Raw genomic sequence first — 24,377 nt, 5'->3', positions numbered from 1 at the left:
TGTCTGTGACTGGTCAGTTCAAATCTACAGTCAATATCAAACTGTGTGGATTCAGCTCCGAGCAAACTTTAACTTTGAGAGCTTTAGCTGCTGAAAGTTTACTGAGGCCTGCACCTCAGTAAAGCTCTGCATACTTCACCCAACGTGACACAACACAGGAAGTGTAACCATGCTAATGTCACTGATAACAAGCTTGTAGGAAATTTAAGCCTGTTTAGAAACGTGGAGTAATCATGAAGACTTTCAGCTTTAGTTCAGGTGCTGCAAACAGTTCAGCTAATGAAGACATATTTTAGACACATTAGTTAAGATGAATTTTAGCTGAACACACTGTCTACTGACATGAACTACTTACATCAACAAGACCCTGGATAAAGCACTGAACATCACTGTTAAGCTCTGTCTGGCTGGGACTACATTTCCATTGGGGTAATTCTCTTTTTCACGGGGGCTCCTCTGTGATTTTATTACCATCTGGATCGAACATGTCTGTGTTTATTCCGTCGTCCTCTGAAAATATTACAGGTTAATTTACCTGTTTTTCACTGAACTCAGTGATCATCTGATAATTTAGTCCTGTCTGGATTTACATCTCTGTGTTTTTCCAGGCAGATGTAGTCTGATCTCAGAATAAAAGTTTTTTTGGTTGCAGATGCGCAAAATTATTATTATTATTATTAAACGTAAAAAGCAGACTATTCAAATTTGTTGTAGAAATTTACTGTCTGTTTAAAATCATGTATAGGCTGATTTACAGTCACACTGTAGGAAAGTCAGACTACTGTAACATTTCTGCTGAATTCAGAATCAGAAACGTTTTTAACACAAATTTTTACAAAATGATAAACCTGCTAATGTTCCTGTTTCAGAAGCACTGATCTCTTCATCATTTCATCTCAACAGAAATACCCACACCAACACTGAGGGTGGATCCTCACACCACTGTCTACACTGGAGACACACTTACTCTGACCTGTGATCTGCAGATCTCACTCACTGGATGGAGGTTTAGGTGGTACAAAGTCTCTCAGCAGTTAAATCCTCTGACTGAATATAAAGACACCAACACACTCAGTATAACAGTGTCTGATACAGGAACAGCAGAGTATCAGTGTGTAGCACTCAGAGGAGACTACGTCTCACACTACAGTGCTCCAGTCAAGATTACAGTAAGAGGTTGGTCATGATTTCTGTTTTCTTTCTACAAACGACTTCATTTCAGAATGAGAGTAAAAATGTTGATCAATTATTCCAGAAAGATTTTTCTACCTTTCTAAAGTCTTTATGATCTTTGAACAGAGAGACCAAAGCCTACAGTGAAAGTGCAGCCAGCTGAGCGTGTGTTCATCAGAGAGAGAGTCACTCTCACATGTGACATAGAAAGTGGAGGAGACTGGAGTTACGAGTGGTTTAAGAATAATGATCCTCTCAGTGAAGCTCAATGGAGGAAGAACTATGAAATCTCTAATGTTGATGGGTCTCATGAAGGTGATTATACCTGTAAGGGAAGACGGTCAACAGAGCCGCACTACTCAGAGATCAGTGCTGCTGTTAGACTGACTGTATCAGGTGAGCGTGTCGTCTTCCCCACATTATTTCTACCATTAACAGTTAAAAGAGTAGAGATGCTTTACTGCTGCAGAAACATTATCATGTACAGTCCTGGAGTGCTGTGGGGTGGACTGCTATGCACGTCTACAGGACTTCCCAAAATTCATATCTAGAGATACTTTCTCATTACTTTAAAATGCTTATGTAACAGACTTGACATTGTAGTGACTCTTTAAACCACACACACACACACACACACACACACACACACACACACACACACAAACGGAATTCTGTTGATTGCCTGGGTCACAGTTAACACCTGCAGCAATGAACGGCTTTCTGTCCTGTTCCCTGTTCAAGCTTCCACAATGCTTCTAAGCATGTCTGTGTTTATATGTATAAATAAATAAATAAATAAATAAATCTTCCTCATTTTCTATCAACAGAAAAACCTAAAACAACACAGAGGGAGGATCCTTACAGCACTGTTAAGACTACAGTAAAAGGTTGGTGATGATTTTCTGTTTAGTTTTTGTAAACATCTTCATTTTAGACAGACTGTAAAAACTGTCTATTTTTATTTCTGTATGAATTATTACTTTTTCCAGAATAGTTTCTAGTATTGTCTCATTTTTTCTCAGATTTAAATTTTATGTGTTTTACCTGTGCTGTGTTCTATCAGAGTGAGTTTTAGGGTTTTTTTCTGTTACTCTTTTGGTGAATATTTTATCTAGGCCCAGTTACCATTTATAGAAAGCCTGTCAGTGTTAGTGGCTAAGTCTGTGTGTGTGTGTCAGACATGCAACAGGTCAAAGCCAGAATAAACAACAAAAGATCCACAAATACTCAGAACTCAGTAGAAACACAAAGAGCAGCCCAAACACAGAGGCTTATCAGCAGTCCTAATGAGCCCTGGAGCACAGAGCCTTCAACCTGAGGCCAGCAGAGGGACACGTTATAACATCTGACCACTATTCTGTATTTACACCACTATGAAAGTAACTAATACACTTTAGCGTCTTTAGTTTTAGCCATTTTAGAGGAGGGTAAAGCAGTGTATATCTGAGTGCAGTGTGTATCATTCCACTCTCACTGTGTCTCTATCTCCCCCTGCTGGAGATCAGTAGCACAGCAATCAGAGCCAGAATCTCTTTCAGCATTAAACACCGCTGCAGACTTTATATTACCAACAAACCCTCCAGCATTTACTGTTACCCTAGTTAACCCATTTCATGATCAGATCTGAATTGCTCTGGAATACGCAGTGATCACAATTACAGCAGTGTTAACTGCAGTGTTAAGCGTCATCCCATCTCATCAATGTTGTGCTTCTAAGAGGAAACTCTGATGAAATGGTAAGAACTGCATCTGTGTTTTTTTTTGTGTTAGATGATCCAGTAACACAACTAAGTGGTGTGACCTATTGTGAAATTCTGAAAAACGTCAATCAACACAGTAAAGGTAAGAACTTCCTACATGTCTTTTATTGAACACAATGAGTAAACCTTCCCACTGCAGGCTAGAAAAAGTTAAAAACCTGTTGATGACTCTTTAGCAGCAGTTATCTTCAACACACATTTCCCTTCAGTTGCACAGTTTGTACATCACTAAGGAGGAATTTTAGGTCATTCCTCCCAGCAAATGTGTTTCACATGATCCATATTTCTGAAGTCAGGACACTGACTTGTCCATTCCTAAACACAAATCTTCTCCTGTTTCAACCATTAATGAGTTGATTTACTTCTGTGATTGGGTCACTGTCTTCCAACATCATCCAACATCTCTTCAGCTTGAGCTCATGGACTAGCTGCTCTTACATTCTCCTATAAAATATTTTTGACATGCTTTTGAATTTTTGTTTTCTTCAATTATCGCAAGGTGTCCGAGTCCTGAGGCAGCACTAAAACGTAGCTCCAAACGATCATGATTAATGTTTAATAATTTAATAAATATTTTTTCTTTCACAGGTCCCTGAAGAAGCCCTGACTTGTTGCTGTGACCCTGATTGAAGCTTTGAGGAATGCAGACAGAAGAGGGCAACATCTGAGTATATTTACATTTGTGTGAATTATCTTTAATACAGTATTTTCATTATTTTAGTAATAGTTGTTGTGCTGGTATTTTACACTGATCTGAACCATTGAAATGCAGCACTGACTCCAGAGTTGAGGAATAATCAGACGTGTTCTGAATGTTAAGTTCAGTGAGTGATCTGGTGTTGTTTATGTTCATTATCTAAAGTTATAGATAAAAAAAAAAAAAAAAAGTATAAAGGTCTAATTTCTCCAACAGGACAATCAATATTATACACAAACTAATATTCAGCTTGATTATTAACACATTAGTATAAAATCTATGATAATGATGGGAACATACACAAATATGATCATTTTCAGTAATTTCTTTCAAATCAGTCATTCTTTTGTTATTTTCTGTAATGATGATTATATTTTTCTTCTGTCGTTTTAAAGGTTAATGTTTTTGGTTTGTTTGTAGTTAGTTTGATCTTTTTACCTTTCTTTATGACTAACCAAACTTACCAAACTTAGACTTATTATTCATTAACTAGTGGTCCTTTTTAAATACTGAATTTCTCATTCTTAATATATTATAAACCATGTGTTTAGATTTATAATCGAGTTAAGTCTTAATGAAATACACATTTTTTATAAATCATTTATATCCATGATAGCGGACAAGGGCCTCTAGCTCTGTGGTCATAGTGCAAGCTGAAAATCAATGTACAGTTGTAGTTAGAAGTTTAAACATGGACTTGAATGTCATGTTTATGTTCAAAAAGCTTTGTCCTTAAAAATATATAATAAAAAAGCTTATAATTAGTTGTATTTAACTAACTTTCACAGAGCTGCACAATTTAATACTTGCCTGTTGTTTGATGATGTCTCTAATGATCATAAATAAATATTTGTATCTCATTACAACAGCTCTCATATTCTGTTCTTTATTCATAAACATGGTTTGACTTTCTTCAAGTGCTGATTAATGAAACTGTGGTTTAGTGAACATAAATAATGATCACTGATATGTTGTCTATCTGTAAAAAAACAGCTGGTTGTGACAGGAGGTTACACAGCAGACACACATGTATCAATCATGTATATCCATGGTAGTTGATCACAAATGCAGAAGCAATACGCAGCTGTGGCTTGAAGTTTATTTTACACTTATCGTGGACATACATATCATGGCGATATTGGGATTTCAATGATTTCTTAAAACTGTTCATTTAACGGGGCAAAATGAGTTATAACATACACCGATCAGCTATATCATTAATACCACCTGCTTAAGAAGCCCCCCTTGTGTCACCACAACAGATCTGACCATCAAGGCAAGAACTCTGAAGGCCTGCTGTGGTATTTGGCACCAAGACAGTAGTAGCAGATCCTGTAAAGCTTGTAAACTATGAGGTGGGTCTTCCATGGAGTCTTTGATGCCCATGTTCCTCTCACCGGTTCACACGTGGTTCATTGCTTGAGCCACTTTTAGCAGGTACTGACCGTTGTATTCCGTTACCATCCCACAAGACATGCCTGAGGTTTTGGAGATGCTCTGACCCAGTTGTGTAGCCATAATAATTTGACCCTTGACAAAGCTGCTCACATCCTCACATTTCTTTTTTACTGCTTTTAACCAAGTTGTCACAATTTTTAAACCTCAAACCTTTAGCTGCGCGATGCTTGGACACAATTCGGTGTTTCAACAGTACAATATCATGTAAACACACACCAAGTGGTTGTGCAATGGATTTAGAATGAAGATTCTGATTGGTTCCACCCAGTAAGAACAGAGATTGTGATTGGATCTGCTGAGGAGTTTCACTGAGCTTAACTGAATGGTCCCCATTGAGAACAGAGATTCAGATTTTTTTGTTGGGCCAGAACATATGTTTGACACCGCTACTGTAGTGTTATCATTGCTAGTAATCACCCTGTTTTTAATGTACTTACATATATTACTACTCAACCTTAATTACAAGTTATAGTCACCATCTGTAACAATAATCAAAAGCCAGACTGACATAATTTATCCTTCAGTGATGAAAAGCAGGGATAGTTAAAGCAGAAAATATGAAAACAGCCCAAATCAGACCTAAAAATCTCTGGTTGTGTTTGTTGTTGTTCACACAAACTTGTATCACCTAAGAAAAATGTGAGGTCACTTTTACCTGAAGTGTGAACAAAGCTTATGCCGATTTTCAAACATCAGTACCATAATGTTTAGGCCTCCATTTTTACCGAATCAAAAGTAATTGGCCAAACTAGCATAATGTATTAATATCAGGAGTGTTTTTAACATAAAATAAGACTGCAGGAGGTCTGGAACTCATGGACAGCACCAAAGGGCTTCTTCCTTTGAGTTGTTTTTTCAGGCTTAAACTGCAGACACCTTCAGTTGCTGCTTGTTTGGGGGTCTTTCTTCCTTCAGTTTTGTCTTCAGTTAGTGAAAAGCATGCTCAGTTGGGTTGAGGTCCGGTGACTGATTGACAGTAGTGAGGCTCACATGTAAATGATCTATGAATCAAGTGAACAGAGATTAATCAAATAAAGAGAAATGTGCTGTTTAATGCAACATGTACTGCCTTAGTAAAGTGTTTAGAATACACTCGGTTATTAGCTGATCAGCAGTGGATAGTGAATAACACTCTGAAACACAGATAAACACTAAGAGAGCTTCTCACTCTTTATAGCTTTAAGTAGGATGTTGGTGAACTTTATCAGTCCACTCTGTGTCCAGCATAGAGCGTTTTAACCTATATAGACAGAGAGAGTAGACAGAGAGCTGAGGGCAGAGTGTTATTTTGAGTCTTGTGGTCTAATGTGTGGTTTAGTGAAACAGTGGTAAAGACACGCTGATGTTTAAATAACAAATAAGTCCCAATATCACATCCTGTTTTAAATATTAACTCATAGTCTAATTATATTGTGGTGTGTTTGTGCTCTGTTGCTCCCATGAAGCTTCATATACTCAGACTAATGTTAAATTTAATTATATAGAAATAGAACTGAGTGTTTCTTTATAGTGACAATATGGAAGTCCTGCTTAAAGGAAGGTCTATAGGCGACACTGAGGGTTAGTCTGTTGGGATGTGGGGGATAAGTGTTTAATATCAATATGATTAGCTAGAACATTTTAATTCAGAAGCTGTGTTTGGGGCAGGCTTATCACAAAGACAGACAGAAACACAGGTACAAACTGTGGGAACCATCTCACCTTCACATTTCCACATCCAGGGCTATTTTCACCTAGATAGAGAGCAGCTATTGAGGTGTTTGTGGTTTGTCTTTTGTCCCAGACTGACTGTGGTGATGACGTCCTTCTCTACTGAGGAGCTAAACTAGAAAAAAGGTCAAATGATCTACTCACAGCATTACATGATTAGCACTAGCAGTGTCTCCTACCAGCCTAAAGGAAGAATTAGTGGTGAACGTAAGTGTTTACTGATTGGTCCAGTTCTAGTCCCAACTCTAATCCCAACTCCAGCCAGTAAAACTCTTATTGAAGTAAACAGGAGCACAACTATGTAAGCTGTACTGGTAGTGTTCAGGCTTTGTATCACTCTCAGCTCTTTTCCCATTGGGCTTCAGAATCCGTGTGTTCTGTCCATCTTGTGCTGAACTCTCAGATTAATGGACAGTAAATGAAGCTGCCAGTTTAAAATGAATCCAATAATCAGTTTGAATTTGAACTCTATGAACACGATGTTTACTGATGATCCCTGTCTCCCTTCACCACCACTGTACAGAATATTTAGTACGTCAGGATTTCTACAAAGCACCCCCCCCCACACACACACACACACACATCAGACCACTTTAAACAACTGAGTTTAAATCTTAATGAGTGAATTATGATGGAAATTTGATGATTTATTAAAAATCCATTTAAAATGAAAACTTTTAATATTTTAGTGAAATTAATCATTTTTTAGTCTTAAAGCTTAATATTCAGTCATTTCTGTAAATTATTCTACTGAAAGATAGGTGATGTCACAAGAGAGAGGAGCTAAAATGTGGGTGTGCTCTCTCTCTTTTTCTCTCGCTCTCTCTCTTTCTCAGTCAGTCAGTCAGTGGTCAGTGGGACAGTATGGAGGTCAGTCCACTCTCTGTGCTGCTCTGTGAGTAACTCTTTTCTTTATATCTTCATTAGAGTCAGAGCTGCTGCTGTATGAATTTGTTTAAATGCAGTCAGACAAGGATCAGTGCAGCTATGGGAGCTCCAGCTCTTCTTCTCATCTTACACTTTTTACATTTGAGGTTTGATAGGTTTTATGAGCTTTATCTGTAACTGGTTATGAGATGCTCAAGGCTACTACAGGTACCACAGGTGTTAGATTTATAATTTGCCAGAGGTCAGTGGAAATGGACATGATATATATGTTTATATATAATGCATTCTAATAAATACTTTTGCACCGACAGCTGTCCATTGGCACCATGCCTCATGCCAGGTGTAAGCTAGCGGGGTGTAAAGCCCCCCAGCACTGAGCTGTGGAGCAATAGACCTGTGTTCTCCGGAATGATGGTTCTCCATCCAGTACTTTTGGGATGAGTTGGAGCTGAGGTGGGGTGATGATCATTCAACATCCTAACCTTATTTTTGCCAAATGCAATTAAATCCTCATAGCAATGTTCCAAAACATAGTAGAAAGCTTTCCCTGGAAGAGTAAAGACAGTTACTCCAACAAAAACCTTTTTAATACCCTGTATTTCTAAAAAAAAGAACAATGAATGAGAAGGTATCCTAATACTTTTGTCCATATAGTGTGTGTGTGTGTGTGTGTGTGTGTGTGTGTGTGTGTGTGTCTCATGCCAAAGTAAAATTACACATTTGGTTGATTTTCTAATTAAGTAAATATTACGTAATACATTCTCAATTGGAAAAAAGTTATAAACACATTTTATTATATTTTAGATATATTCTATACATTTAACTTATAGATATAACACATTTAAGATGTAAAATATTTACTGTATACGTTGTACATATTTATCATAGTGTTGGTAATGAGTCATTACTTTTACACACAAGACATTTAATGTTTTATTTTCTTAGATTTAAATTAATCATATTTTGCTTTAGAGCATGGCAAAGTTTTTAGACAATGTGAACCTATTTACAATGTTCCCTTCATTTTAAGGGAAACAACAATAATAATATTAATAATAGTTATTTATAATCATAAAATTAAATAATGTGTTTGAAACCATGAATTTCTTGTTATTGAGCATTTCCCAAAACCGCTGTAACTACAGTACCATATGAATTCCCTCACAAAGTAGCGACTAACCAGAAAGACTAATCAATTTATTGTCAGGTAAGATTAAAAACAGTTAATAATAAGATGATAATTAATAACATTAAGATGAATTAATTTACCATTTACCTTACCTTTGTACTTTCTACCTTGTACTTTAGTTTGACAGGTGAGAAATGAATGAGGAAGTGTAAGGGTTAATATTTACAGTTCTGAAGTAAATTATATTTATACAATGTTCTCATATGGATCCACCATGAACAGAGATTAGAATAACAGTTAAAAATAATGATAAATTAATGTCTATTTTCAGACACAATAAGGTAATTTAAAATGGTAATACGGTTGATGTGCATGGGGAGGGTGATTGGGCACATGGGTAATGGTTGAGGGTGGTAATCAAAACTGATGGGATGGTTTTGACGCATGTGGACATGGGTTGTGGAGAGAGATGTCAGTGTCGTCTCTAGACCAGATTCTGATGAAACACAATTTACAGGTTTTTATTCTGATCAGCATTCTGTTGTACTATAAGAGGGAGATTAGCCATCAGCTGGGTGTTTACAGTAATCCAAACACTAATCCAGCATCTGATCAACTTCTAATGTGGAAATGACCAAAGAAAATGACCCAGCAGCTTCCAGCTGTCTCTAAAGTGTAACCCCTCTTACTGTGAGCTGGTTATACACATCATCACAGTGCTGTATTTCAAGTGTCTGATCCTGTGACAGTGACAGAAGTAGAGGTGGTGAAGAGTCCATTTCTAGCAGTGGTGCTGGTGAAGAGGGTCACAGCTGTAGGGAACAGTACAGCTGGATCAGTACAGTGGTTGTAGTCAACATTGTGGATGTTGTTCATGGTGAACTGTGCAGATGTAGCTGTAGCAGTGGGCAGTGCAGTGATGGAGGACAGTGCAGTTCTATCAGTGGTGGTTGTGAACAGTTCAGATGTAGCAGTGGTGAAGGTTAACAGTGTACAGTGGTGGTAAACAGGGCAGAGGTGCTGGTGAACAGTGCAGTGCAGATGTTTTCTACAGAGTGGGACTGAACTCCATTCTTGTGATTTAATAGAAAGTGCTGATTGGCTAAAAGCAGCTTCTTCTGTAAGGAAGATCACAGTCTGCTCGTGTTTTAGTAGCCTGAGATGTGTTTATCTTCTGTATAATAAAATGTTTAAGAGGTGGAGGAGCAGTGTTGTGTACAATTTCATAGACAAGACACACATTTCAATCTTAAATCAAACAGCCATCTCCGACTGTAACCGGCTCTTTAACTGAGAACAGCTAATCCTTCACACTAATGCATCATGTCCTCTGTTTCTTTCCATACTGTAGTGCTGACTGTACTCTACTGTGGACAAGCTCAAGGTGAGCAGCTACATCTGCTTTCACTGGATTGCTTCATTTACATTCATGTAGATTTACCTGTACAACTTCCCCCAATCCACTGTATAGTTTATTATACACATATTTTACTACATTTTTACTAATATACGATTGTGTGTGTTTTCACACATGTTGTACATTACAGACCTGTGAGCTTAAAATGTATGCTGACACTGTACAAAATATTACAATGCCAGCATATTTCTATATTTCTAGAATACAGAAATATTCAGTTCATTAAGCAACAAAGTCTGATCTTATCCTGATAAACTACTGTTTATATTGTAAAAGTAAAATCAGCTTTGATCTCTTCATCATTTCATATCAACAGAAAAACCCAAACCAACACTGAGGGTGTATCCTCACACCACTGTCTACACTGGAGACACACTTACTCTGACCTGTGATCTGCAGAGCTCACTCGCTGGATGGAAGTTTACATGGTTCAAAGTCTCTCAGCAGTTAGAATGTCTGAGAGAGTTAGGCCCCAACACACTCAGTATAACAGCGTCTGATTCAGGAACAACAGAGTATCAGTGTCAAGCATTCAGAGGATCATATGACTCATACCCCAGTAATCGAGTCAAGATTACAGTAAGAGGTTCGTCATTTTTTCTGCTTTCTTGTCTTGATTATAGAATGTTTGTTAATAAAAAAATATGATAATATGGTGTAAATATACTCTATATATGTTTGCTGTGCAAAAAACTCATATCTCCAAAAAAGCAGCTTTACAGGAAAAGAAAGGACTTCTTAGGTGAAGTCAATGTAAAAAAAAAACAAAAAACAAAAAAAACATTCTGCTTGACAGTTTATTAGGGACATTGGAAGGCTGCCAGAGTCCAATTATATCAGAAAGTGAAAAACTGAAAACGGAGATACAGGGCTTTTGCATGACATCAGCAAACTTCATCAACTTTACTGAAGTCTTTTCAGTAGGAAAAGATCATCAGGAAACATCCTGAAGAGATCTACTTTATGTGGATTCTCTGTCTCTCTCTCTCTCTCTCTCACACACACACACACACACACACACACAGTAGCTTACTCACAGCAGCGAACACAAAGAAAACACATCAGCATGCGCACACACACACATACACACACATATTGGAATACACACAGCAGCATGCAAGCACACAGCAGGCACACACACACACACACACAGCTTCACTCACAGTAGAACACACATAGCAGCACACATGCACTCACAGCAGCACACTGAAACACACATAACTGTATACACACACACACACACACACACACACACACAGAATCACAATCACAAAATGGGAACCTCATACACATACACAAACACACACACAGTGGCACACTCACAGCAGCACACACAAACACCATTCACATACACATAAAGCGGCACACACACACTGGCAAATACAGTTGCGCACACAAACAGCACACATATACAGAGGCACACACACACACACAAACACACGTACAAACTGGTATGCACACACAAACACAGCAGCACACACACCATAGCGACACACAAACACACACACATACACCTTTGTATATACACAAAGTGGCACACTTACACAGAACCACACAGCAGCATGCACATAGATACACAGCGACACACACAGTAACACATAAATACAGCAGCATATATAGTTGCGCACGCAAACACAATTCTGCTAGATTTTGGAGGGTTTGACTGCATTCAGTGACAGGAGCGTTAGTGAGTGCAGGATGTTGGATGGATAATCACCACCCCTCCTCATCCCCAACTCATCCCAGTAGTTTTGGATGGAGCACCATCAGTCCAGAGAACACAGTTCCACTGCTCCACAGCTCGATGCTGGAGGGCTTTATACCCCTCTAACCCATGACTGGTATTAGGCATGGTGCCAATAGGTTCATGTTCATTTGCTCCAGAGAGTCCTATTCTATTGGCAAGGATTAGACACGCTGTGTGTGTGTGCATTTGCACATCTGTGTCAGCAATGAGTGCAACTTAAAGTAGCTGAATGGGCGTCCACAAACAATTGGTGAAATGGTTTTGCTCCAATTAAATATTGAAAATGATGTTTTAGTGAAGTTTATATTACAAAATTAATCCTGAAAATAAAAGATCATCAGTTCCACTTAGTGATTATTGTGAGAGACTGTACTGTACAGAAACACTGTAGGAAAATCAACCTGCTGTAATCTTTCTGATAACTGCTGAAGGACACACAGCTTTTTACACACACAGCTTATACTGACCATCACCACCTACTGCTTATATTGTAAAAGTAACATCAGCTCTGATCTCTTCATCATTTCATATCAACAGAAAAACCCAAACCAACACAGAGGGTGGATCCTCACACCACTGTCAAGACTACAGTGAGAGGTATGTCATGATTTCTATTTTCTTTTTTATGAACAACTTCATTTTAGTCTGACTGTGGAAAACTGTCTATTTTTAACTCTTTATAGGTTATTAATTTTTCCTGAATGGATTCTAGTATTGTCTCCATTCTTGGGGATTATTGTGGTTAAATTCTTTGTGTAAGGAGTTTAAAAAGCTGTTTTTCAGACAAGACCACTGTCTCTGATTCTGCTTCTATGTATTTATCATCCTGTACATGCTGATGACTTGAGAAAACGGCACTGTTTTAAAGGAATGGTCGATCAAATAGTTACATTTACACCATTATTTATTCCCAGCATTCACTGGATTGACCAACACACAGTAAAATGAAAGGTTCAGTAAACTGATGTGCCTGATGAGCGATTTAGAGTTTTGATCAGAGACAGAACGTCTCTCATCATTAAACACCACTGCAGACTGCACTGCACATTTCAAGCAGGTGGACTTGCTCACCGTGTCACGCATATAGCAGCTGGACGAACACTGTAGATGAACACACTCCACTACAAAGTCTGTGACTGGTCAGTTCAAATCTACAGTCAATATCAAACTGTGTGGATTCAGCTTAGAGCAAACTTTAACTTTGAGAGCTTTACCTGCTGAAAGTTTACTGAGGCCTGCACCTCAGTAATGCCCTGCATGCTTCACCCATGCTAAAGTGTAACCATGCTAATGTCACTGATAACGTGCATGTAGGAAATTTAAGCCTGTTTGGAAACGTGGAGTAATCATGAAGACTTTCAGCTTTAGTTCAGGTGCTGCAAACAGTTCAGCTAATGAAGACATATTTTAGACACATTAGTTAAGATGAATTTTAGCTGAACACACTGTCTACTGACATGAACTACTTACATCAACAAGACCCTGGATAAAGCACTGAACATCACTGTTAAGCTCTGTCTGGCTGGAACTACATTTCCAATGGGGTAATTCTCTTTTTCACGGGGGCTCCTCTGTGATTTTATTACCATCTGGATCGAACATGTCTGTGTTTATTCCGTCGTCCTCTGAAAATATTACAGGTTAATTTACCTGTTTTTCACTGAACTCAGTGGTCATCTGATAATTTAGTCCTGTCTGGATTTACATCTCTGTGTTTTTCCAGGCAGATGTAGTCTGATCTCAGAATAAATGGTTGTTGGTTGCAGATGTGCAAATTATTATTATAACAAAAACTTAAAAGCTTATTCAACTTATTCAAACTTATTCAAATTAGTTTTAGAAATTTTCTGTCTGATTATTCAATCAGAAATTGGGTATTTGATTCATCTATAGGCTGATTTACAGTCACACTGTAGGAAAGTCAGACTACTGTAACATTTAGCAAATGTTACAGTAAATGCAACTGCTAAATCTTTTTAGACACAAAGTTCTACACAATGATAAACCTGCTAATGTTCCTGTTTCAGCAGCTCTGATCTCTTCATCATTTCATCTCAACAGAAATACCCAAACCAACACTGAGGGTGTATCCTCACACCACTGTCTACATTGGAGACACACTTACTCTGACCTGTGATCTGCAGAGCTCACTCACTGGATGGAGGTTTAGGTGGTACAAAGTCTCTCAGCAGTTAAATCCTCTGACTGAATATAAAGACACCAACACACTCAGTATAACAGCGTCTGATACAGGAACAGCAGAGTATCAGTGTGTAGCACTCAGAGGAGACTACTTCTCACACTACAGTGCTCCAGTCAGGATTACAGTAAGAGGTTGGTCATGATCTCTGTTTTCTTTCTACAAACGACTTCATTTCAGAATGAGAGTAAAAATGTTGATCAATTATTCCAGAAGGATTTTGAAATCTGGATCTTCTTACGAGAAACACCTTCTTCACACAGAGTTTCTACCTTTCTAAAGTCTTTATGATCTTTGAACAGAGAGACCAAAGGCTACAGTAAAAGTGCAGCCAGCTGAGCGTGTGTTCATCAGAGAGAGAGTCACTCTCACATGTGACATAGAAAGTGGAGGAGTCTGGAATTACGAGTGGTTTAAGAATAATGATCCTCTCAGTGAAGCTCAATGGAGGAAGAACTATGAAATCTCTGATGTTGATGGGTCTCATGAAGGTGATTATACCTGTAAGGGAAGACGGTCAACAGAGCCGCGCTACTCAGAGATCAGTGCTGCTGTTAGACTGACTGTATCAGGTGAGTGTGTCGTTTTCCCCACATTATTTCTACCATTGACAGTTAAAAGAGTAGAGGTGCTTTACTGCTTCAGAAACATTATCCTGTACAGTCTTGGAGGGGTTGCATTACTGCTATGCACATCTACAGGACATACCAAAATTCATACCTAAACAAACTTTCTCATTATTTTAAAATGCTAACTCATTTTAAGCCACTTTATCACACAGCAACACCTGAGGGGTGGGTGGGCTGTGGTTTATGGGACTCAAACCCAGGATGATTCATGAAAAGTTTTTTTTTTTAATTGGAAAATTATCACTGTCTAGTGGTTGGTCAAGAAAATTGTATTGTCAGGCATTCAGTCTGTCACCTCGGTATTTTAAAAGTGTGAACTGGGATTTACTGCGCTACCCAAATATCTTTACTTCTGCTCGGGCTTTTTCTATAAATATACACTGTGTGCAGATAATCATTGTTTTCTTTGTATTTTCTTATTTAAAACACAGTTTACTTTTAAAACACTCAAGCAAATATGAACAGTGTGATCAGATTGTACGAAGCAAACAAGAAAAAGAGAAATATCATAAAAATGCATAAAAACATTTTAAAATGTCTCAGGTGAGTCAGCAGTGAGTGAATGACCTGTTTAGCAGAATTAAACATTAGGGGTTCGCTCACTGGGACACTGGCTAACGTCAGAACCCCTGGACTACAGCTCTGGTTAACGTTAGAGGAAGTTTACTGGTTGCGCAGTGGAAGTGAAAATATATCACAATGTAATACATTTTACAAAAGATAGCTGTAGTTACTTCACTGAAACTAACTTAAGCAATCTTAACAAATGTAACATGATTATAACATTTTAATGAACCTTATGTAATATTAAAACGTTAAAAATCATTGCCCAAATGTAAATTATCATTCTGTTTATACATTCCTGTTAACTTCTACATTACTACCAAGTGTAGCACCTCTGTGAAACCCTACTAGTACACTGAAAATATAGTTTGTGTGTAAATGTGAATATTTCATTAAATATGTATTTAAAAACTGAATTATGAAGCCTGCCCTGAATATAATAGATTTGAATATACTATTTGTCCAGTATTTTTATAAGAAAACTGTAGGTACACCTCCTTTTCCATTTGATCAGCTCTGCTCATCAAATAGGAGAACTTTGTAGTTCTGTAATTAGAGATTGTAGTTCTTCTGTTTCTCTGCATACTTTATTACATAACGTCCTGTATGATCAGTGGATCTGAAAAAATGAGTAATGGGTTTAGAAACAAGTGTAACTAATAACATCTACTGGCAGGTGAATGTGTGTGTTTGTGTGTGTGTGTGTGTGTGTGTGTGTGTGTGTATGTACATATATAGTGTGTTTTCTTGAATGTTTACTTTATCACACAGAAGAGTCAGAGGACATCAGGGGAAGTCAGAGGAAGTGTGGTTTGGACATTTGGGCTAAGCCCCGGTTGTGTAAAATGTCTGGCTCTGCCCCTGAGCTGGAGAACCATCAGTGATAGATGGAAGTGGTAAAGAGAGCTGTGGAGAATTATATAGTTTACTACTGGCTTTAAGTTCACTAGTGTTTTCCTGATTCACTGACTGCTGTCTCACACTGTTCTGGAGCTTCTTACTGAATCTAACAAAAATCCGCTTTATTGGCTGGTATTGATTCGATGGCATTTTATCCAGGATTTAATATTTCACTTGTGAAAATGAAAAACAAAGTTACACCAGCAAGTATTTAAAAATAATTATTAAAATTAATAAAAGGTAACTCAACTTTACTGTCTGATTATTCGGAGTTTGCATCTCAAAAATGACTGCAAATATTTAAAATATTAGCCGTTGCAGAAGTGCCAGTCGTTTTTAAAATTTAATAAGAATAAAAATGCAGTATTTCATTTCCCCACTATTATGTGAACTGCAATGTAATTATTTTGAGGTACAAAGTCATTATTGCCAGAAGCTCTCTCAATATTCTGAAACGTTAAGTCATTGTTTTGAGAGACTGTCACTGATTTGAAATGACGTATTCTTGCCATGAGAAAATCTCGGATCTCGATTTTGAAAAAAAAAAACTCAGTATCTTGATTTGCTGAGTCATCATTTTATAGACAGTCTCATTATTTTAAAGTCAATGTTTTCAGAAAAGTTACTGCACAGCAACATTGTCAGAAAGTCGAGCCTCTGTAACCTTTCTGTGAAATGCTGAAACACAATGTCTCATAAAACTCAGCATGTTCTTAGTATGTTAAACTACTGCTCCTTGAGTTGCTTTCTCCATGTTCTGACATGATTTCTCCTTGATTTCAGATAAAACCTCCTTGATCTGAGAGACTGTCTCATTATTTTAAAATGCTAACTCATTTTAAGACACTTTATCTACAGCAACATTGTAGGAAAGTCCAACTACTGTAATCTTTCTGCCAAAACACAGCAAGTTCTTATCCTGATCAAACTACTGCTTCTGTTCTAAAGCTGAATCAGCTCTGATCTCTTCATCATTTCATCTCCACAGAAAAACCCAAACCAACACTGAGGGTGGATCCTCACACCACTGTCTACACTGGAGACACACTTACTCTGACCTGTGATCTGCAGATCTCACTCACTGGATGGAGGTTTACGTGGTACAAAGTCTCTCAGCAGTTAAAACCTATGACTGAATATAAGGACACCAACACACTCAGTATAACAGCGTCTGATACAGGAACAGCAGAGTATCAGTGTATAGCAGGCAGAGGAGACTACTACTCACACTACAGTGCTCCAGTCACGATTACAGTAAGAGGTTGGTCATGATTTCTGTTTTCTTTCTACAAACGACTTCATTTCAGAATGAGAGTAAAAATGTTGATCAATTGTTCCAGAAGGATTTTAAATTCTGGATCTTCTTACGAGAAACACCTTCTTCACAAAGAGTTTCTACCTTTCTAAAGTCTTTATGATCTTTGAACAGAGAGACCAAAGGCTACAGTGAAAGTGCAGCCAGCTGAGCGTGTGTTCATCAGAGAGAGAGTCACTCTCACATGTGACATAGAAAGTGGAGGAGTCTGGAGTTACGAGTGGTTTAAGAATAATGATCCTCTCAGTGAAGCTCAACGGAGGAAAAACTATGAAATCTCTAATGTTGATGGGTCTTATGAAGGTGATTATACCTGTAAGGGAAGACGGTCAACAGAGCCACGCTACTCAGAGATCAGTGCTGCTGTTAGACTGACTGTATCAGGTGAGTGTGTCGTCTTCCCACATTATTTCTACCATTAACAGTTAAAAGTGTAGAGGTGCTTTACTGCTGCAGAAACATCATCCTGTACAGTTTTTGAGCGCCGAGGGGACGTGGGGGTTGCATTACTGCTATGCACATCTACAGGACATACCAAAATTCATACCTAAACAAACTTTCTCATTATTTTAAAATGCTAACTCATTTTAAGCCACTTTATCGCACAGCAACACCTGAGGGGTGGGTGGGCTGTGGTTTATGGGACTCAAACCCAGGATGATTCGTGAAAAGTTTTTTTTTAAAAATTGGAAAATTATCACTTTCTAGTGGTTGGTCAAGAAAATTGTATTGTCGGGCATTCAGTCTGTCATGTCAGTATTTTAAAAGTGTGAACTGGGATTTACTGCGCTACCCAAATATCTTTACTTCTGCTGGGGCCGTTCCTATAAATATACACAGTGTGCAGATAATCATTGTTTTCTTTGTATTTTTTTATTTATTTAAAACGCAGTTTACTTTTAAAACACTCAAGCAAATATTAACAGTGTGATCAGATTGTACAAAGTACACAAGAAAAAGAGAAATATCATAAAAAAATGCATGAAAACATTCAAAATTGACTCAGATGAGTCAGCAGTGAGTGAATGACCTGTTTAGCAGAATTAAACATTAGAGGTTCGCTCACTGGGACACTGGCTGATGTCAGAACCCCTGGACTACAGCTCTGGTTAACGTTAGTGGAAGTTTACTGGTTGTACAGTGGAGGTGAAAATACATCACAATGTAATACATTTTACTAAAGATAACTGTAGTTACTTCACTGAAACTAACTTAAGCAATCTTAACAAACGTAACATGATTATAACATTTTAATTAACCTTATGTAATATTAAAATGTTAAAAATCATTGCTCAAATGTAAATAGTCATTCTGTTTATACATTCCTGTTAACTTCTACATTACTACCAAGTGTAGCACCTCTGTGAAACCCTGCTATTACACTGAAAATATAGTTTGTGTGTAAATGTGAATATTTTTTTAAATATGTATTTAAAAACTGAATTATGACGCGTGCCCTGAATATAATAGAATATGAATATACTATTTGTCCAGTATTTTTATAAGAAAACTGTAGGTACACCTCCTTTTCCATTTGATCAGCTCTGCTTATCATATAGGAGAACTTTGTAGTTCTGTAATTACAGATTGTAGTTCTTCTGTTTCTCTGCATACTTTATTACATAACGTCCTGTATGATCAGTGGAGCTGAAAAAAATGAGTAATGGGTTTAGAAACAAGTGTAACTAATAACATCTACTGGCAGGTGAATGTGTGTGTGTGTGTGTGTGTGTGTGTGTGTTTGTGTGTACATATACAGTGTGTTTTTTTTGAAGGTTTACTTTATCACTCAGAGGACATCAGGGTAAGTCAGGGGAAGTATGGTTTGGACATTTCGGCTAAGCCCTGGTTGTGTAAAATGTCTGGCTCCGCCCCTGAGCTGGAGAACCATCAGTGATAGATGGAAGTGGTAAAGAGAGCTGTGGAGAATTAGATAGTTTACTACTGGCTTTAAGTTCACTAGTGTTTCTTCCTGATTCACTGACTGCTGTCTCACACTGTTCTGGAGCTTCTTACTAAATCTAACAGAGATCTGCTTTATTGGCTAGTATTGATTCGATGGCATTTTATCCAGGATGTAATATTTCACTTATGAAACAGAAAAAACAAAGTTACACCAGCAAGTATTTTAAAATAATTATTAAAATTAATAAAACATAATTCAACTTTACTGTCTGATTATTCATTATTCGGAGTTTGCATCTCACGATTGACTGCAAATATTTCAAATATTAGCTTTTGCAGAAGTGCCAGTCATTTTTAAAATTTAATACGAATAAAAATGCAGTATTTCATTTCCCCACTATTATGTGAACTGCAATGTAATTATTTATGTAATCATTTAATATATGATTTCTCCTTGATTTCAGATAAAACCTCCTTGATCTGAGAGACTGTCTCATTATTTTAAAATGCTTACTCATTTTAAGACACTTTATCTACAGCAACGTTGTAGGAAAGTCCAACTACTGTAATCTTTCTGCCAAAACACAGCAAGTTCTTATCCTGATCAAACTACTGCTTCTATTCTAAAGCTGAATCAACTCTGATCTCTTCATCATTTCATCTCCACAGAAAAACCCAAACCAACACTGAGGGTGGATCCTCACACCACTGTCTACACTGGAGACACACTTACTCTGACCTGTGATCTGCAGATCTCACTCACTGAATGGAGGTTTAGGTGGTACAAAGTCTCTCAGCAGTTAAATCCTCTGACTGAATATAAAGACACCAACACACTCAGTATAACAGCGTCTGATACAGGAACAGCAGAGTATCAGTGTATAGCACTCAGAGGAGACTACGTCTCACACTACAGTGCTCCAGTCACGATTACAGTAAGAGGTTGGTCATGATCTCTGTTTTCTTTCTACAAACGACTTCATTTCAGAATGAGAGTAAAAATGTTGATCAATTATTCCAGAAGGATTTTGAAATCTGGATCTTCTTACGAGAAACACCTTCACACAGAGTTTCTACCTTTCTAAAGTCTTTATGATCTTTGAACAGAGAGACCAAAGGCTACAGTGAAAGTGCAGCCAGCTGAGCGTGTGTTCATCAGAGAGAGAGTCACTCTCACATGTGACATAGAAAGTGGAGGAGTCTGGAATTACGAGTGGTTTAAGAATAATGATCCTCTCAGTGAAGCTCAATGGAGGAAGAACTATGAAATCTCTAATGCTGATGGATCTCATGAAGGTGATTATACCTGTAAGGGAAGACGGTCAACAGAGCCAAGCTACTCAGAGATCAGTGCTGCTGTTAGACTGACTGTATCAGGTGAGTGTGTCGTCTTCCCACATTATTTCTACCATTAACAGTTAAAAGTGTAGAGGTGCTTTACTGCTGCAGAAACATCATCCTGTACAGTTTTTGAGCGCCGAGGGGACGTGGGGGTTGCATTACTGCTATGCACATCTACAGGACATACCAAAATTCATACCTAAACAAACTTTCTCATTATTTTAAAATGCTAACTCATTTTAAGCCACTTTATCGCACAGCAACACCTGAGGGGTGGGTGGGCTGTGGTTTATGGGACTCAAACCCAGGATGATTCGTGAAAAGTTTTTTTTTAAAAATTGGAAAATTATCACTTTCTAGTGGTTGGTCAAGAAAATTGTATTGTCGGGCATTCAGTCTGTCATGTCAGTATTTTAAAAGTGTGAACTGGGATTTACTGCGCTACCCAAATATCTTTACTTCTGCTGGGGCCGTTCCTATAAATATACACAGTGTGCAGATAATCATTGTTTTCTTTGTATTTTTTTATTTATTTAAAACGCAGTTTACTTTTAAAACACTCAAGCAAATATTAACAGTGTGATCAGATTGTACAAAGTACACAAGAAAAAGAGAAATATCATAAAAAAATGCATGAAAACATTCAAAATTGACTCAGATGAGTCAGCAGTGAGTGAATGACCTGTTTAGCAGAATTAAACATTAGAGGTTCGCTCACTGGGACACTGGCTGATGTCAGAACCCCTGGACTACAGCTCTGGTTAACGTTAGTGGAAGTTTACTGGTTGTACAGTGGAGGTGAAAATACATCACAATGTAATACATTTTACTAAAGATAACTGTAGTTACTTCACTGAAACTAACTTAAGCAATCTTAACAAACGTAACATGATTATAACATTTTAATTAACCTTATGTAATATTAAAATGTTAAAAATCATTGCTCAAATGTAAATAGTCATTCTGTTTATACATTCCTGTTAACTTCTACATTACTACCAAGTGTAGCACCTCTGTGAAACCCTGCTATTACACTGAAAATATAGTTTGTGTGTAAATGTGAATATTTTTTTAAATATGTATTTAAAAACTGAATTATGACGCGTGCCCTGAATATAATAGAATATGAATATACTATTTGTCCAGTATTTTTATAAGAAAACTGTAGGTACACCTCCTTTTCCATTTGATCAGCTCTGCTTATCATATAGGAGAACTTTGTAGTTCTGTAATTACAGATTGTAGTTCTTCTGTTTCTCTGCATACTTTATTACATAACGTCCTGTATGATCAGTGGAGCTGAAAAAAATGAGTAATGGGTTTAGAAACAAGTGTAACTAATAACATCTACTGGCAGGTGAATGTGTGTGTGTGTGTGTGTGTGTGTGTGTGTGTTTGTGTGTACATATACAGTGTGTTTTTTTTGAAGGTTTACTTTATCACTCAGAGGACATCAGGGTAAGTCAGGGGAAGTATGGTTTGGACATTTCGGCTAAGCCCTGGTTGTGTAAAATGTCTGGCTCCGCCCCTGAGCTGGAGAACCATCAGTGATAGATGGAAGTGGTAAAGAGAGCTGTGGAGAATTAGATAGTTTACTACTGGCTTTAAGTTCACTAGTGTTTCTTCCTGATTCACTGACTGCTGTCTCACACTGTTCTGGAGCTTCTTACTAAATCTAACAGAGATCTGCTTTATTGGCTAGTATTGATTCGATGGCATTTTATCCAGGATGTAATATTTCACTTATGAAACAGAAAAAACAAAGTTACACCAGCAAGTATTTTAAAATAATTATTAAAATTAATAAAACATAATTCAACTTTACTGTCTGATTATTCATTATTCGGAGTTTGCATCTCACGATTGACTGCAAATATTTCAAATATTAGCTTTTGCAGAAGTGCCAGTCATTTTTAAAATTTAATACGAATAAAAATGCAGTATTTCATTTCCCCACTATTATGTGAACTGCAATGTAATTATTTATGTAATCATTTAATATATGATTTCTCCTTGATTTCAGATAAAACCTCCTTGATCTGAGAGACTGTCTCATTATTTTAAAATGCTTACTCATTTTAAGACACTTTATCTACAGCAACGTTGTAGGAAAGTCCAACTACTGTAATCTTTCTGCCAAAACACAGCAAGTTCTTATCCTGATCAAACTACTGCTTCTATTCTAAAGCTGAATCAACTCTGATCTCTTCATCATTTCATCTCCACAGAAAAACCCAAACCAACACTGAGGGTGGATCCTCACACCACTGTCTACACTGGAGACACACTTACTCTGACCTGTGATCTGCAGATCTCACTCACTGAATGGAGGTTTAGGTGGTACAAAGTCTCTCAGCAGTTAAATCCTCTGACTGAATATAAAGACACCAACACACTCAGTATAACAGCGTCTGATACAGGAACAGCAGAGTATCAGTGTATAGCACTCAGAGGAGACTACGTCTCACACTACAGTGCTCCAGTCACGATTACAGTAAGAGGTTGGTCATGATCTCTGTTTTCTTTCTACAAACGACTTCATTTCAGAATGAGAGTAAAAATGTTGATCAATTATTCCAGAAGGATTTTGAAATCTGGATCTTCTTACGAGAAACACCTTCACACAGAGTTTCTACCTTTCTAAAGTCTTTATGATCTTTGAACAGAGAGACCAAAGGCTACAGTGAAAGTGCAGCCAGCTGAGCGTGTGTTCATCAGAGAGAGAGTCACTCTCACATGTGACATAGAAAGTGGAGGAGTCTGGAATTACGAGTGGTTTAAGAATAATGATCCTCTCAGTGAAGCTCAATGGAGGAAGAACTATGAAATCTCTAATGCTGATGGATCTCATGAAGGTGATTATACCTGTAAGGGAAGACGGTCAACAGAGCCAAGCTACTCAGAGATCAGTGCTGCTGTTAGACTGACTGTATCAGGTGAGTGTGTCGTCTTCCCACATTATTTCCACCATTAACAGTTAAAAGAGTAGAGGTGCTTTACTGCTGCAGAAACATTATCATGTACAGTCCTGGAGTGCCGTGGGGTGGGTTGCATTGCTGCTATGCACGTCTACAGGACCTCCCAAAATTCATATCTAGAGATACTTTCTCATTACTTTAAAATGCATATGTAACAGACTTGACATTGTAGTGACTCTTCAAACCACACACACACACACACACACAAATGGAATTGGAGATCTGTTGATTGCCTGGGTCAGAGTTGCAGCAATGAACGGCTTTCTGTCCTGTTCCCTGTTCAAGCTTCCACAATGCTTCTAAGCATGTCTGTGTTTATATGTATAAATAAATAAATAAATAAATAAATCTTCCTCATTTTCTATCAACAGAAAAACCTAAAACAAAACAGAGGGAGGATCCTTACAGCACTGTTAAGACTACAGTAAAATGTTGGTTATGATTATCTGTTTAGTTTTTGTAAACATCTTCATTTTAGACAGACTGTGAAAACTGTCTATTTTTATTTCTGTATGAATTATTACTTTTTCCAGAATAGTTTCTAGTATTGTCTCATTTTTTCTCAG

General features: G+C 37.5%; 1 protein-coding gene across 1 annotated transcript in view; it reads left to right on the top strand.

The window, feature by feature from the left end:
• Positions 1–485: 485 nt before the first annotated feature.
• Positions 486–24,377, top strand: part of LOC140562764 (Fc receptor-like protein 5) — a 42,227-nt gene continuing 18,335 nt past the window's right edge. The window contains exons 1-10 of the mRNA XM_072688624.1: positions 486–525; positions 904–1,176; positions 1,300–1,569; positions 9,706–9,797; positions 10,557–10,818; positions 12,517–12,576; positions 14,482–14,751; positions 17,891–17,971; positions 20,600–20,869; positions 23,500–23,769. Of these exons, the coding sequence (XP_072544725.1) occupies positions 486–525; positions 904–1,176; positions 1,300–1,569; positions 9,706–9,797; positions 10,557–10,818; positions 12,517–12,576; positions 14,482–14,751; positions 17,891–17,971; positions 20,600–20,869; positions 23,500–23,769 (1,888 nt within the window). The remainder of the gene's footprint in view (positions 526–903; positions 1,177–1,299; positions 1,570–9,705; positions 9,798–10,556; positions 10,819–12,516; positions 12,577–14,481; positions 14,752–17,890; positions 17,972–20,599; positions 20,870–23,499; positions 23,770–24,377) is intronic.

Source organism: Salminus brasiliensis, chromosome 9, assembly GCF_030463535.1.
Source record: "Salminus brasiliensis chromosome 9, fSalBra1.hap2, whole genome shotgun sequence".
Lineage (NCBI taxonomy): Eukaryota > Metazoa > Chordata > Actinopteri > Characiformes > Bryconidae > Salminus > Salminus brasiliensis.
Note: the sequence above shows the minus strand (reverse complement) of the source record. Positions and strands in the feature narration are given on the sequence as shown.